This window comes from Oratosquilla oratoria, chromosome 6, assembly GCF_046742065.1.
Source record: "Oratosquilla oratoria isolate Oo_2021 chromosome 6, ASM4674206v1, whole genome shotgun sequence".
Classification (NCBI taxonomy): domain Eukaryota; kingdom Metazoa; phylum Arthropoda; class Malacostraca; order Stomatopoda; family Squillidae; genus Oratosquilla; species Oratosquilla oratoria.
The window spans coordinates 62,435,762-62,451,326 of NC_134782.1; the positions used below are offsets into that span (position 1 = coordinate 62,435,762).

At 43.6% G+C, this 15,565-nt stretch overlaps 1 protein-coding gene across 1 annotated transcript in view; it reads left to right on the forward strand.

Moving 5' to 3' along the window:
- Positions 1 to 2,159: 2,159 nt before the first annotated feature.
- The window catches only part of LOC143026037 (protein O-linked-mannose beta-1,2-N-acetylglucosaminyltransferase 1-like), a 48,154-nt gene continuing 34,748 nt past the window's right edge, over positions 2,160 to 15,565 (forward strand). Inside the window, exons 1-3 of the mRNA XM_076186027.1 lie at positions 2,160 to 2,315; positions 3,133 to 3,342; positions 4,652 to 4,868. Coding sequence (XP_076042142.1) covers positions 2,160 to 2,315; positions 3,133 to 3,342; positions 4,652 to 4,868 — 583 coding nt within the window. The remainder of the gene's footprint in view (positions 2,316 to 3,132; positions 3,343 to 4,651; positions 4,869 to 15,565) is intronic.

A 15,565-nucleotide genomic window follows, 5' to 3' on the forward strand; every position in this document is an offset into this window, starting at 1 on the left:
ATCCTCCACACATTAGTTGAGAGCGAGGAATGAGGAAAAACTTCCACTCCCCGCTCTTTTCTTCCACAGTTCCAGTTTAGCCACGAAAGCTCTGATCTTGTCCGACTGAAAAAGAATGTTGGTCCCTTTGCCCTGCAGTTTCCTGTTGAGACTAGAATTTCCCCCTTGAAACATCCAAATTTCCCCCCTGGGGGAAATTTCCCCCTGGTTGAGAACCACTGTCCTAAAGCATGTCTCCGCTCAGTCACTTTAATACTTTTACCTTTCCAAATAGCTACCTCTGTTTCATTCATGTTTTTTTTTCTCTAATCTCTGCCTTTTGTTAATAAAGTTTGTTTAGCCTAGTTCTACTCTTTCTATTTCGTCTTTCCTGCTTTTAATCTGCATAGTCCTTCTTCTTTTAATTGGGTCATTTGTAGCTTTGGAGTATTTGTTTTCTTTATTGTTTTTTGTACTTCCTATTTTCTCTGCCGGTTCCCTAATAATATTCACTAAATTCAAATTAATATCTTCCACAGTGTCCGTGTTAGTTCTTAGAGCTTCGAATCTATTTTCAATTTCTAACTGAATTTTTTTCTTATTATCCTTAACCTTTGCAAGGCTGTTTTTCTTTCTTAAAAGTAGTTTATTTCTCTCGGCTCTGAAACTGAATTTAGCCGTGCAACCTACCATTCTATGGTCACTACCTTTGTTGACTTTATTTATCACCATAACATTGCTAACGCTTTTCCTCTCATCTCCTAATATGAAGTCTATTTCATTCTTTGTTGTTCCATTTGGACTTCTCCAGGTCTATTTACGACCTATGCGCTTTTGGAAGAAAGTGTTTATTATCTTCATGTTGTACTTCTCTGCAAGATTGACTAACATCTCGCCTCTGTCATTTCTTTCACCTACTCCAAACTTCCCAATGCACGTCTCATCTCCCATCTTCTTCCCCACTTTAGCATTAAAGTCTCCTGTTACCAATGTGTACTTACTTTTTTCTTGACCCATTACATGACTTAAATCATCATAGAACGACTCAATTTCATCGTCTGAACTCTGTGATGTTGGTGCATAAACTTGAACTATTTTCAGAGTGTATCTTTTACACAGCCTAATCACAATCCAAGCTACCCTGTCTGACAAACTACTGAATTTGACTACGTTACCAACAAACTCTCGGTTTATCAAGAATCCTACTCCACTAGATCTTTCTTTGTCCTTACCTCTATAGTAGAACAGATGGTGACCATCTTGTAATTGTATCAGCTTTTCTTCCGCTCTTCGGACTTCGCTCAATCCTACGATGTCCCACTTGATGTTGTCTAGTTCTTCCATTAAACTCTCCAGCCTGTGGTCTTCTGAGAGACTTCTTATGTTGTAAGTGTAGATCTTTATTTTCTTCATGTTGTTTAATGCCCAAGACGATCTGCTTGGACAGTGCTTACTCACATTCGGTGGCACACTGCCCGTAAGCACATGAGGCAATGCGGTAGGACCTTTTAGAAGACGATGATCCACCAGGACCGCCCAGTTTTGTTTTGGTTGTGCTGTTCATGGTTACTGTGAAGGGCTTCTTTGGCAGTAATCTCACCTCCGTGCCAACTGGTTTCTGGTGAGATATTTCTCTGGTGTTACTTTATTCATTATATTCGGTGAAGCCTTAGATCTATAGGGTGCCCAATGGTCCACGCCGTCATTATGACGGTACCCCATATATCTATGAGGAGTTTCCCTGTTCGCCATCAGGGACATGCCAGTTAGCAGTGGGTCCTGCAACTGTGCATGTGAGCAGCTCTTGGTCTGACCTTTCTTACAAAACCTGTTCAATATGGATGACCCTGCAGAGATTTTCTCTCTATCGACTTAGCTTTTGTAGTCATTAAGATTCTCAAGCCTATCCACCACGTCAAGGTGTCATCTCTCTAAATATTGCAATTAGGTAAATACACAAGTACAATAGAATTGTTCTACCAAATATTCATTTAATGTATAGAAAATACAGTTATCAAAGTTGTATGTGTGCTTTGTTTATCACTATAAATTGTGGTACTTTCTTTGCTGTATGAAAATAGGAATTAAGTACAATGTTCACCATATATGGAGGGACTGGGTTTATTCTTGCAAATGTATTTAATTAATGATTCACCCATCCAATCACATGCTATTTAAACATGACATATAACCTTATTACAGATGACCCAACCCTGGTTCCCGTTAATGTATCCCTTGACTGGAGTCTGCCAGCCTTAGCAAATCCTAATTTGCCCCTTGAGGTGACGCTTGAGGCAGGAATATCCTATGCTGCCATAAGTGCCAACAATGTCACAGTAAGGTCAGGGGAAAAAGGATCCCCATTCATTAGGTTATTATTATTATTATCATTGTTATTATCATTACTACTACTTGACTTGTCTCTCTTATATAGGGTGGAAAGCCCTTGGTGTGTGTGTATATATACACCACCACAACCACCACCACAACCACCACCACCACCACCACCACAACCACAACCACCACTACTACCAGCATTACTACTACCACCACTAATATTACTATTACTACCCTTACTATTACTACTATTGCTACTATTACTTTTACTACTCTTACTATTATAATTACTATTTCTACTACTATTACTACTAGGGCCTTGCATTGATTCTACTCTTTATAGGAGATCATTACAGATGGAGGATTCCCAGTCCCCTTACCACATTCCATTTATTTACCTTCTGTGACACATAGGAATACAGTGGCAGTACTCTTATCTCTCACCACTGAAGCAAGGGAAAATGAAGAAGTGGAAACTTGGAAGTGGTAAAGGAGCGATTTAAGGGGGACAGGAATTAAGAGAGACATCAAAAGTGAAAAATTGTCTCAACATTCTTCTATAATTAGATATTAGTCTCTGACTGAAATAAATGAATATTGTTTAGCTCTGGTCTGTAGGGATGCATCTAAGAATTTGCGAAGTATTGACTTTACATAACTTTGCAGTCATTACCTCAGTGTGGGCTATGGGAATTTCTAGTATATTATATTTCTTACTTTAATAATCCAGCTGTTCCAGTACTTTAGCTGCATATGTTAGTGACAACACTTGGAAGTGGCTATCTGTATCAACCAAATGATATCTAACTTTTTCAGTTGATGAAGAAGAGTCCCAATACTACTATATCTAGAAACTATGTTGTCGTGGAAAGCGATGCAGGACTTCTAGTGGTGACCATCAACCAGCATACACACTTACCTACATATCAATCCCTCTTCATAACTTCTGACTATTTGAATGATAAAGAGCTCCTGAATTTCCTGAGAAGTGTGAAGAGTGGGCGAATCATCCTAGTTGCATCATATGTAAGTCATGCAAAAGTCATTTTCACACTACAATAAAAGCTGTTGAGTATGGAATTAAATCAGAATATATAGATTATATTCTTGCGACACTGCTTCTGACCCAGGGCAGTGGAGAGGATGCAGGGATGACCTGTCATCCAGGAGGTGCCAAGATAAGAGGGAGGGAGGAGGGTGGAGGGGAGTGGAATATATAGGAAATGGAATGGGTGGGAGTGTTTTCTATGCCTTTTTCTTTTTGGTTTCCCCCCATGTAGGGGAAAAAAGCCTTTGATATATGTATGTATGTATGTACTGTTTATTTGGACAAGTTGAATGTTGATGGTAAAGGAAACTTTGATATAAGTTATTGATTTCCTGATATTTCATCACAAGGAACTTTCTCAGAGGAATAGGATCATCTTTACCATGATCACTGTTTGTGGGAAGAGAAGAATGATCAGTAGGAAAACATTAAAATCATTGAAGTTGCCATCACTAAAGAAAGAGGAGAAAGATGATACAATTACAGATCAATAGAAGAAGTGGATAAAACTGACTAAGAAGATTTGGTTTGGGACATGAGGGTATCATAAGGGAGCAGATTAAAAATGACTACATACCTGAAGCATATCAGGAACCATAGTTTTCTGTACATATGTGTCATCTTGTGGAATATCCTAAAAGAAGACCTAGCCCAGTTTAAAACCATAAACAAATGTAAAGCTAAATTTGATCATGGAGAAAAAGAGTTGGGATACCATGAACATATCTCATTTCCTGTTTATTATAATTAGGTAAGTACACAAAGAATGCATTAATTGAATTACTGAAAGAAGGAGGAAACATAGTAATTATAGATGACTTTAATTCAAAAGAAATATGTTGGGAAAAAATGATGGTGAAAGGTGGAGAAGACCTTTGGGGAAATATTCTACTGGATGACCATTGAATACACATTGATTCAATAGGTAAAGGAAAATACCAGGTGTAGAAACAATGAAGAAATAGCAAGCAGGAGGTCCTGAGTTTGAGCCCCAGGCAGCACTAACTTTTCTAGATGACCCCCACTAATCCAGGATGACACAGTAAAATTGAAGTGGATTACACATACAAACTTGTCTTTATAGGTGAGGAACCTTAGGAGTAGATATGAGTTGTCACTTGAGGCAATTAAGGTATAAACAAAAATATATTCACCCAACAAGTGGGATATCCTGGGCATCCTCAGGTTGTGTCAACTTTTCAAATGATGCCCCTAACTTCTAAATTGAAGCATGAGGTAAGACTTGATAAGGAATTATTCTTTATTTAGACCTGCACTTCTTTTCAGCATGATGCCTCAATTCATCTTGAAAAGTCCTCAAGGGAAATTCTGAAGTCCATGGGTTCCTGGGCAGTTCCCTTCATGAATTTCCGGGATTGCTGGGCATGGGCATGGGTAGCAGGGGGACCCACACTGGTTGAGGGATTTGTGCCCAACATGAAGTTACTGCAGAGCCTTCCTCAGTCCTTAAGAATTACTTTTGGCCTAACTCCTTCTGGTGATGGTAAGTGCTATCCAAAAGTGTTTGGGTATCAGCATTTGATTATCTTTTTTTTATTTTGAATGTTGTTCCTTAGAAAAATAATTTCTTAATCATGAGTGCAACACTAGTAGCTTGGTATAATAAAATACAAATTGAATTTTTTTTTTTTTTAGGTAAAACACCCAAGTTAGATGCTGTAGTGCCTTTTTATTTTAATTTCATTTATGGATTTATTTATTCAATGATTTGTTAATATATTTATAATTTAGCACAGGTGATTGCCCTTTGAAACCCTTTCAGTTTCCATATGTTTTTCTTCAGGTGGGGATTCTGCTTTACTGACACATATTCCAAACTAGTATCCTCTCCTCTAATAATCCATTCCCTATCATACAACACAAACCAATGTACAATCTTTCACCTTTAAACTATGATTTATCCATTGGCCTATCTATGCACACCAGATCTCTTACTATAGATGATCACTAATGCCAGACCTACACCATAGTGATCACTTCCCGTTTCTCCTCACACCCCTCATAGGTTTCCATTCAATTATGTCAAAGGATTGTGAAAAATCAATGGACCAAATATCTTTAAAAGATGAACATTTTGACAGACATTCAGTTTGGCTTCAGATTTGGAAGGTTGTGTGTATTTACCTAGTTTTATTATACAGAAAAGGGAGCTATGCTCATGGTGACCCATTTTTGTATCTCGCAAGATCAAGTTTGTTCTTAAATTCTTGTATTGTGTTTGCATACACTATTTTTTCATCTAATTTATTCCATATATCTATCACTCTGTGTGGGAAGCTGTTCTTTTTCAGGTCTCTTCTGTAGTTATCCTTTTTGAGTTTCATTGCATGTCCTCTTGTTTTTCCTCTGTCCCACTTTAATAAGTCTTCTCTATGAAGGCATTCTTTTCCTTTCATAATTCTGTTGATGGTTAGTAGGTCCCCTCTTTTTCTTCTTTGTTCCAGAGTTGTCAATTCCAGTTTGGCCAGTCTTTGTTCATATGTCAGGTTTGAAAGTGTTGGGACCATGTTTGTCGTTGCTCTTTGTATTCTTTCTAATTTTTTATATTCTTTTTTGTACTGGGTGACCATATCAGCTGCATATTCCAGTTTTGGCCTTATCATTGTTTGTAATATTTTCTTGATCATTTCCCCATCCAGGTGTTGAACCTTCTAAGCTTTTACTTAAGAGTGATTGATGCACTGCAAAAGAGAGAGGGGTGGGTAGACTGTGCTGTGACCTAGAGAATTAGAGAAAGTATTTGATAAAGTACCTCACAGTCAACTTATATGGAAATTAGAGCACATTGGAGGATTGAGAGGCAAACTGCTTGAATGGATGAAATTTTTTTGAAGGAAAGATGCATGAGGACAGTAATAAAGGATAAGATTTTAAGATAGAGAGCTGTAATGAGTGTAGTTCCATAAGGTTCAATGCTTGCATCAATAATATTTCTTGTCTGTCAATAACATGATGGAAGGAACTACAAGCTATGCCAATATGTTTGTAGATGACACAAAAATTATGATAAGAATGAAAAACAAGGAGGACAGTGGACTATTGCAAAAAGATCTAGACACTATTTTTGCATGGAAACAAGAATGGGAAATTAAGTACAATATAAAAAAATGCAAAATAGTGGAAATGGGCAATAGTGGTAAATAACCATCCTTAGAATATTCCTTGGGAAGTGAACCCATTACAAAAGCAAAAGAGGAAAAAGAGTTTGGAGTGTTGATAAAAGACAACCTGTCACCTGACAGACATATCAGCAGGATTGTGGGAGAGATATACAGACTACTGCAGAAGATTAAAGTGGTGTTTCACTATATGGATGAAGAGATTATGAAAAAAAGCTTATCAAAAAATGATCTGTCAAGATTGGAATATGCATCAGTAGGTCCCTACACAATGTGGAGGATATAAGCAACATTGACAGAATACAAATGCCAGTAACCAAACTGGTCCCCAGCCTTGCAGATAAAACATATGAGGAAAGACCAAAAGCACTAGGTCTGCCAATTTTGAAAGATTGAAGAGAAAGAGGTAATATGATTACAGTATATAGGTCACTATAGGGGATAGATTGCATTGACAGGAGAGATCTTCTGATTAAAGATGGGAGGGCTCTAACAGGTCATGCAAGCAAATTAAGAAAGACCATATGTCTAAAGGATTTGAAGAAATCGTTTTCCATATACATGGAATCGCTTAGAAGGTGATAGAGCCCAAGCTGAAACAATACACGAATTTAGTTCTAAATATGATAATCAGAAATCAAGGATATAGATTAAGTTGGAAACGTACATGAATTTGGGGCTAGGTTTGATAAAAAAAAAAAAAAAAAAAAAAAAAAAAAAAAAAAAAAAAAAAAAAATGGAATATAGGAGACGGAATTCACCGAATATTACTCCTTTCCTGTTCATTACAATTAGGTAAATAAACCTCCATGTTTTCTTTCTTGAGCAAACTGGGAAACTTTTCAAATAACAACATACTTAACCAGAACAGGAGAGAGCCACGCAACAATTGACACAATACAGTTCCAACACACTCCCTGGAAGCCATGGGTCTCCTACAAGAGAGAGACCTGGGGCAATGGATTGATTGTTAAACTTAACTCAGCTAACAGTGAATAGTAAATTTACTCTGAGTGGCCTATTGTTAGGGTTTTATTTTAACCAGCTTACAGAAGGCCGGTTGGCGGGTAACGAACTACCCGCGCTTGGGGCAGCGTCTACGAGCGTGGCTCGCAGTTGCACGCTCTCACAATAAAAACTCCTACATCTCCCCCTCAAGATTGTGAGGGAAAACAAAACAAATCAAATACCTTGACAATCTGACTGCATCGAACATAACAATATAGATGGTAATTCCAGTGACATATAATATGAACAAAATTAAACAACTATTTTACATAGTCGTCCAGCCATCTCGGCTGAGACCTGTGTCTCTGAGGACGTTCCCTTTTTAGGGAAGCAGGCGGAGGCGTCCCCTGGGTTGATGGTTGCAGCTTGGGTGAACTCCCGGGGGATAATGGCCCCCGTGGTGGCGCGGCCATTCTCAAGTGGCCGCGGGTGCGCAGTGAGATGCGACCGCTTCCGTCCATCTTCATTGTATACTGGCTGTGTGGGTGGACTTCGACTACGGTACCAGACTTGCTCCATACCTTCGTAGTCTGGTCCTGAACCCACACACGGGTTCCCGGCTGCAGGCGGCGCCGTCGACGTTGCTGGCCCGTGCTCTTCTGTCGTATCTCTACATAGTGTTGCGCCATCTGAGTCTCCCTCTCCTCCAGGGTCTGCTGCCACTCACAATTGACTCTGCAGTTCTGTTTGGCCGTGGGGACTCTATCACGTAGCTGTCTGCCAGTCGTCAATTGTGCAGGGGATGCGTTCCCTTCCCGTAGTGGGGTGTTGAGGTATTGGAGGGTAAGCGACACCTTGTCGTTGTCCAGGCTGCCGCTGGTCCCTGTGTTGTCTCGCAGAATCCTCTTGGCTGTCTTCACGGCGGCCTCGGCTCGGCCGTTGGACTGAGGGTACTGAGCGGAGGAGAGGCGGGTCGTGACGCCCCATCTCCTGAGGAAAGCGGTCATTTCCCCACTCACTAGGTTCGTACCTCCGTCAATAGAGGGTTGTTCTGGGGCCCCCCATCTGGTGAAATAGTGCCTTAGGTGCTTCATGATTTCGCTGGACGTGGCACCCGAGGGTAGGTGCGCAACCTCTAGCCAACCAGTGAGTCGGTCGGCGTAGACTAGGTATGTTTGACCTGCCAGCTGGAAGAGGTCTGCCACCGTCTGCTGAAAGGGGTAATCGGGGGATGGAGTGAGAATGAGGGGCTCAGGTGGTTGTGACGGCGCGTTGGCGTTGCAGGAGTTACATGTGGCCCTGTGATGCTGCAGGTCACCCTCCATTCCAGGCCAGTACACCGTCTGTCTGGCCCTTCTTAGCATGGAGTCGAGGCCCTGATGGCTGGCGTGAAGGCTAGCTGCCACTCGTTGTCGCAGAGCCTCAGGGATGACAAGCCGCACACATCCCTGATCATAGGTATAGGTGATTAGGCCACGGGACACTGCCAGTCTGTCTTGTACACCGCAGAAGGGCCGCAGGCAGGCAGGCTCCCGTGACCTGTGGGACTCCCAGTTGCCGCTGCTCACTCTTGACACCAGTGACTGGTAGGTGTGGTCCTCAAGGGCCGTTTGCATCACCATTTCTTCGTCGATGGTGGCGCACCCACTCAGGTCAATGGCGGCTACAGTAGCTGTTGACATAGCTGCGGCGATAGCGACGTCTTGCTTTTCATCCACCTCGTCCGGATTAGACTTAGCCACGAGATACCTGGATAGGAAGTCGGCTGCTGCGTTGTGTCTTCCCGGCAGAAAGCGCATGGTGAACCTGTACTGCAGGGTCTGCTCCTTCAGCCGGAACAGCCGTGGGTTGGTGATGTCCTTGTGGTCCTTGTCGCCAAAGAGCCTAACTAGGGGCCGGTGGTCTGTGGCGATAACCAGGTTGGGGCACCCCAGGAGGAAAAGCCGGGGTTTACGCAGGCACCACGCTACTGCCAAAGCCTCCCCCTCCACAGGCGCATATCCCATCTCGGCCGGGGTAAGGTGCCAGCTACCGCATAATGCCAGGCGCTAGCCTCCCTTGCAGCAGTGTGGAGCAGTGGCTGGCGGGCATGAGCAGTACTGCTGCATCACCACGAACCCAATGCCGTCCTTGCACCAGTCCGTGATGGCGATGGTAGGTCGGGTTATGTCGTAGTATGCTAATTCCTGTTTGGCTAGCTGGCAGATGATCTCTTTGGTCTGTGTGAACCTATTCTGGAGACACTCGTCCCAATAGACGACCTTACCTGCTGGCTTCTTCAGCAGATCCCTGAAGGGCGCCATAAGAGGGGCAGTGGCCAGGAATGGCGCCAGTTGGTTCACAAAGCCAAACCAGGAGCGCACGTTTGTGATGGACGGTTTTTCTGGCATCTCAAAGTCCCTGATGGCAGTAAGGCGCTCTGTAGTCGGTTTGTATGTGTCCCAATCCAAGTGGTAGCCTGCGAAGTCAACCTCCCTCTGGCAGAAGCAAAAATTCTCCGACTTTAGTGTCACTCCAGCCTTGGCACATACCTCCAAAAAGTCGTAGGCGTGCCAGAAGGCTTCCTCTATGCCTGCGTCATAGAGGAGTGTGTCTTGTATTTCCGCGGCAGGTTGATGATGGCGTCGTCGAATCTTTTAGTGTATGCATCCCCCGCTGCGCAGTGTCCCATGGGCGTCCGGCAATACTGGTACCTGCCCCACGGTGTGATAAATGTAGTGAGGCGCCTGCTCTCCCCGTCCAGTTCCACCTGGTGGGACCCCCAGTGCGCGTCTGCCACGATTTTGTAGGAGTGTGCCGGGACCCCAGAGGCCATGTCAAACGGGGCAGAGGTGTGGTGAGTCTCCCGCAGGCAGCATGCGTTGAGTTTCTGAAAGTTGACCGTGCGGTGCGGCTTACCAGACTTTTTCACCACCACGACCATTCTGGCACACCCCTCTGTGGCCTCTCCCGCGAGGACAGGACGGATTACGCCTCTCTGGACGTCCTCATCCAGCTGTCCTTTGACCTCCGGTTTCCAATGTTTTGGGACGGAGGCGAGAGTGTGGCAGGCATAAGAGACAGCGTCGGGTGACAGGTGGATATGATGAGGGGGCCCTGCCATGATCGGCAGCGGGTACCGGTCGGTGTCGAAGGACGACGTCGAGAAATGGCCGAGCAGCCATTCCTGTAGCCTCGGCATGTTTTCCTCGAGAGGAGAGAAAGGTATGGTTGCTGGTCTGGGTGGCGGACCCGGGCTGTCGCTGCCACCCCCCGCCCACGCTCGCTATGGTCGGTAGTGGCGGGTGCAGAAAGCCTTCATGTATCAGGCCCAGATCCTTACAGGCGGCGAGAGACAGATAGAACTGCCGCACAGGCCGTACGAAGTACACCTCCTGCTGGGTGGAGTGGCCAGGGATGCTAAAGTGGCAGGTTATAGTTCCCAAGGTTGGTAGGTTAATGTTGGCGAGGTCGCGCAGGCCAGTGCGTCCCTTAAGTTGCCTGGGCGAGAGGCTCAGAGCTTTCAACAGCTTGGGTCCCGTTACACATGCCTGCGCGCTTGTATCTTCGATGGCTGTGGTGGAGTGCTGTGTGTCGCCCTCCGGCCCGGAGATGATGACCTGAAGCCGTGGCTGGCTCATCACCCCGGCGGTCGCTACCACAGCACTGGCCACCGCGTCCTTCTTCGTAGGCTTCTTTCCCCCTTTTGCACACTTTCTGGAAGTGGCCCAGCTTTCCACAAGCAAGACACGTGGCATTTGCTGCCGACCAAGCTGCCCTACCGGGCTGGTGTCGGTCACCGCAGTGCCAACAAGGGTGGTGGAGGGCTTTCCCAGGACCAGCAGCAGCGATGACGTTGTCGTCACTCGCAGCGTCGTGCATGACGTCACCAGCGGCAGGCTCGGGATGGCAGTTTAGCGGGAAATCATGCGCGTCCCTCTGAGCTGCTTCAAATGCCACGCAATAAGATCTGAGGCTGTCGATGGCTTTGAATTGAGCGTAGCACTGTAACACCTCGCGTCTTAAGGCTGGTTCACGCAACCCAGCAATGAGCTTCCGCACTAACATATATTCACTTAAACTTGCGTCACAACTTGGGTACTGAAAAGCATAATCTAACACCATCTGGAAGCACTTCGTGAAGTAATCGCCCACTGACTCCCCCAAGGCCTGCTTGACACTAAAGAAGTCCGACCACTGTACTGCCTGGTTCGCCGCACGCAACACTAACTTGCTGACGTTCTCCAGGCCTCGGCAGCGGGAAGGGTGTCCCAATGAGCCTTGGGGAACCTGGCGTCGAGCGACTTTTGCAGCCTTTGGGCACATAAAAGCCGGGTGTAGCGCGCGGGGTCACCGTCACCGATAGCGTTAAGCTCGATCCAATCCTTCAAGGACCGACGCCACGACCTGAAGTCGGCTGCAGTCATGTCCAGGTCGCACTTCTCCAATCCAGCCGTGCTAAGGGCCTTGCGTCTTAGTGTCCCCATCGCCGCCATGTCTCGCTGCAAAGCCGCTTTGGCTCCCTGCTGGGACAGTAAGAGCGTCTGAGCCTGTGCGAGGAGGCTTGCTCCTTCCCTCCGTCTACCTAATGCGACAAGGAGCCTAGGGCGTCTCGGGGTGGTCATCGTAGAGGCGTAGGAAGGATCATTAATGCGCCATGTTAAGGTTTTATTTTAACCAGCTTACAGAAGGCCGGTTGGCGGGTAACAAACTACCCGTGCTTGAGGCAGCGTCTACGAGTGTGGCTTGCAGTTGCCAGCTCTCACAATAAAAACTCCTACACCTATGAAGTCATGTTAATATTAGACTCAGGCAATTAGAAACATCAAATTAGCATAGAACAGAGTTAGTTCACTGCAGGATCCTTTTAGAGGAGGAACCAATAACAGGTACCTGTTAGTAGTGGTCCTGCAAGATGAATGACAGAGAGAATCACTTCCCTGTTCCTCATTTTCAAAATATGTCAACCCCATGTCTATCAGCTTCAACTGTATTTCTTGCCTTTTCATATGGGGAGAGCTAACAATTGGCAACTGCTTCCTTCCTGTTACTTTCAGCCAGTTACAGGAACAGTCTCGCAGTAATACAACACAGACAACAGTCTCGAGTTTCTTCCTAGATAGATCTGTGGGAGGGTCCCAAGACTATTGCTGGTTACTATGGAGCTGTGGGTTTACAGTCACTTAAACTCAAGGCAACAATCATTATCATCCATTTAGAGGATTCAACTTCCATTTATGTTGTTAGAGGTCAGCATTAACATTGCATCCTTTTGGGCACAGAACTGATCTATGGACAAAGAGGAAAATTTCCTATCATGGTGGCCAGGGGCTGTAAAGTTAGGGGGAGCAAGCATATTAAAAAAGGTGTTGTAACACATACAAAAAAAAAAAAAAATAATAATAATAATAACTTGCATATTATACAGAAAGTAGGAAGGTGCTTAAAGTAAATTGCTTATGTGAGAAAGAAAAGGAGAAGGAATACAAGAAGCTGAGAGAGGAGTGGGAGGGAGTGAAGGATAGAGTAGAACTAGGAGTGGAGGAGGAATGGGGATGGTTCAAGGAGGGAGTCATAAGGTGTGCAAAGATGGTGTATGGGACAAGGAGGACGGAAGGAAATAGAAGGAAGGGTAGTGAGAGGTGGGATGAAAAAGCAAAGAAGGTTGTAGAAGAGAAGAAGTGAGCATTCACAGATTGGTTATAAAATAGGATGAGAAAATCATATGAGAGATACAAAGAAAAGAGAAGTAAAGCACAAGATAATGGAGGCAAAGAGGAGAGCAGATATGAAATGGAGTAAGAGTATGACAAAAAAAATTGAAAGTAATAAAAAGATGTTTTCGAAAGAAATTAAGAGAGGAAGAGGAGGCGAATCAAGTAGAGAAGAAAAGGAAAAAGGTCCAGATGGAGAGATGATAATGGAAGAGACTGCAGTAAGAGGAAGATAGGCAGAGCATTTTAGGGAGTTGGTGTATGTAAAGGAGGATGGGGAGGGAGGGGTGGTTGTGGTGGAGGGCACTAAGAAGGTGATGGTGGTGGGTGGGGAGGGTGGAAGAGAAATAAGGAGAGATTAGATGAAGGCAGTTTTTGGGATGATGAGAGCAGATGGGGCACCTGGTTTGAATGGATGTCATGCAAAATGTCTAGGGGAGGGAGGTGCAGTGGTGGTAGACCGGCTGGTGAGGTTATTTAATGTTTGTTTTGGGGAGGGTGGAGTGCCAGAGGACTGGAGGAGTGCCTGTATAGTTCCACTTTACAAGGGAAAAGGGGACACGTATGAGTATAGTATTTTCAGAGGGATCAGTTTGTTTATTTTAATTGGGAAGGTTCATGGGAGGGTTTTGATTGAGAGGATTAGAAGAGGAACAGAGGGAGTAATTGATGAGGAACAGTATGGGTTTGAGACAGGTAGGGGTTGTGTGGATCAGATTTTTGTGATGGGAGAGATGTGTAAGAGGGATTTAAGAAAAGGTGAGGATCTTTTTTTTTTTTTTTTTTGGCCTTTATGGATTTGGAAAATGCTTATGACAGGGTAGACAGGAAGGCACTGTGGGAGGTATTGCAGATATGTGGGATAGAAGGAAAGCTGTTGATAGCAGTCAAGAGTTCTTACGAGAGTAGTAGAGCCTGTGTTAGAATCAGAAGTGGGTGGTTTGACGTAAAGGTGGGATTTCACCAGGGATGTGTTATGTCACCTTGGCTGTTCAATTTATACATGGATGGGGTGGTGCAAGAGGTGGATGTAAGGGTAATGGGTCAGGGATTGGAGATGGTTAAAGAAAAGTTTGAATGCATTTACCTAGTTGTATTTACCTAGTTGTATTTTACAGGAAGGGGAGCTATGCTCATGATGTCCCGTTTTCATATCTCATTTTATCTAAACTGTTTTAAATTCATGAATTGTTTTTGCACACACCACTTTTTCATTCAACTTGTTCCAGAAGTCTATTACTCTGTGGGGAAAGCTGTTCTTTTTCAGGTCCCTTCTATAACTGTCTTTCTTGATTTTTCTTTCCATGTCCTCTTGTATTTCTACTATCCCATTTTATTAGATCCTCTCTATCAATAGTTTCTATGCCTTTCATGATTCTATAGATATTTATCAAGTCTCCTCTCTCTCTTCTTTGTTCTAATGTCTGTAGTTCAAGTTTTGTTAGTCTCTCTTCATGTGGTAGTTCTGAGAGTGTTGGTGCTAGTTCTGTAATTGCTCTTTGTATTCTTTCAAGTTTCATTATACATTTTTTTGTACTTGGTGACCACATCGTCGCTGCATATTTCAATTTTGGTCTTATCAAAGTAACTAGTATTTTTTTCACCATTTCTTTGTACAGTTATGTAAAAGCCACTTTGTTTGTTCTTATTAGATTATAAGTTTCTCCAAAAATTTTGTTTATATGCTTCTCAGGGGACATTTTATTCATAATAATGACTCCCAGGTCCTTCTCATTTTCTACTTTTTTAATTCTTCTTCTTCCAATTTATATGATCCAAATTCCATTATACTACATTTCTTGATATTGAACTCCATCTCCCATTTCCTACTCCATTCCCATACTTTATCGAGATCACTCTGTAGCGACTCACAATCTTCTTCAGTGTTCACTTTTTTCAACAATTTTGCATCATCCACAAAGAAGCTCATATAACTTTCAATTCCTTCATCCATATCATTAATATATATAGCAAACATTATTGGGGCCAGAACTGTTCCTTGTGGAACACCACTTATCACTTCATCCCAATTAGAGTGTTTGTCTCTTATCACCACTCTCATTTTTCTTTCATGCAAGAAATCTTCCATCCACTTCAGTAGTTTGTCCTGTATTCCTCCTGCAGTTTCTAATTTCTTAAGTAACTTCTTATGTGGCACCTTATCAAAAGCTTTTTTCAGGTCTAGAAATGCACAATCAGCCCATCCATCTCTTTCTTGTATTATATCTGTTAGCCTTGAATAGAAACAAATTAAGTTTGTGACGCATGATAGTCCTTGTCTAAATCCAAATTGTCTTTGATTTAGTGCGTTGTTTTTTTCCAAATGTTTTACCCATCTCGTTTTGATCATTCTTACACAGATTTTAGCTATCGTACTTGTAAGGGAGACCGGTCCATAGTTAGTAGGGTCTTCTTTGTTT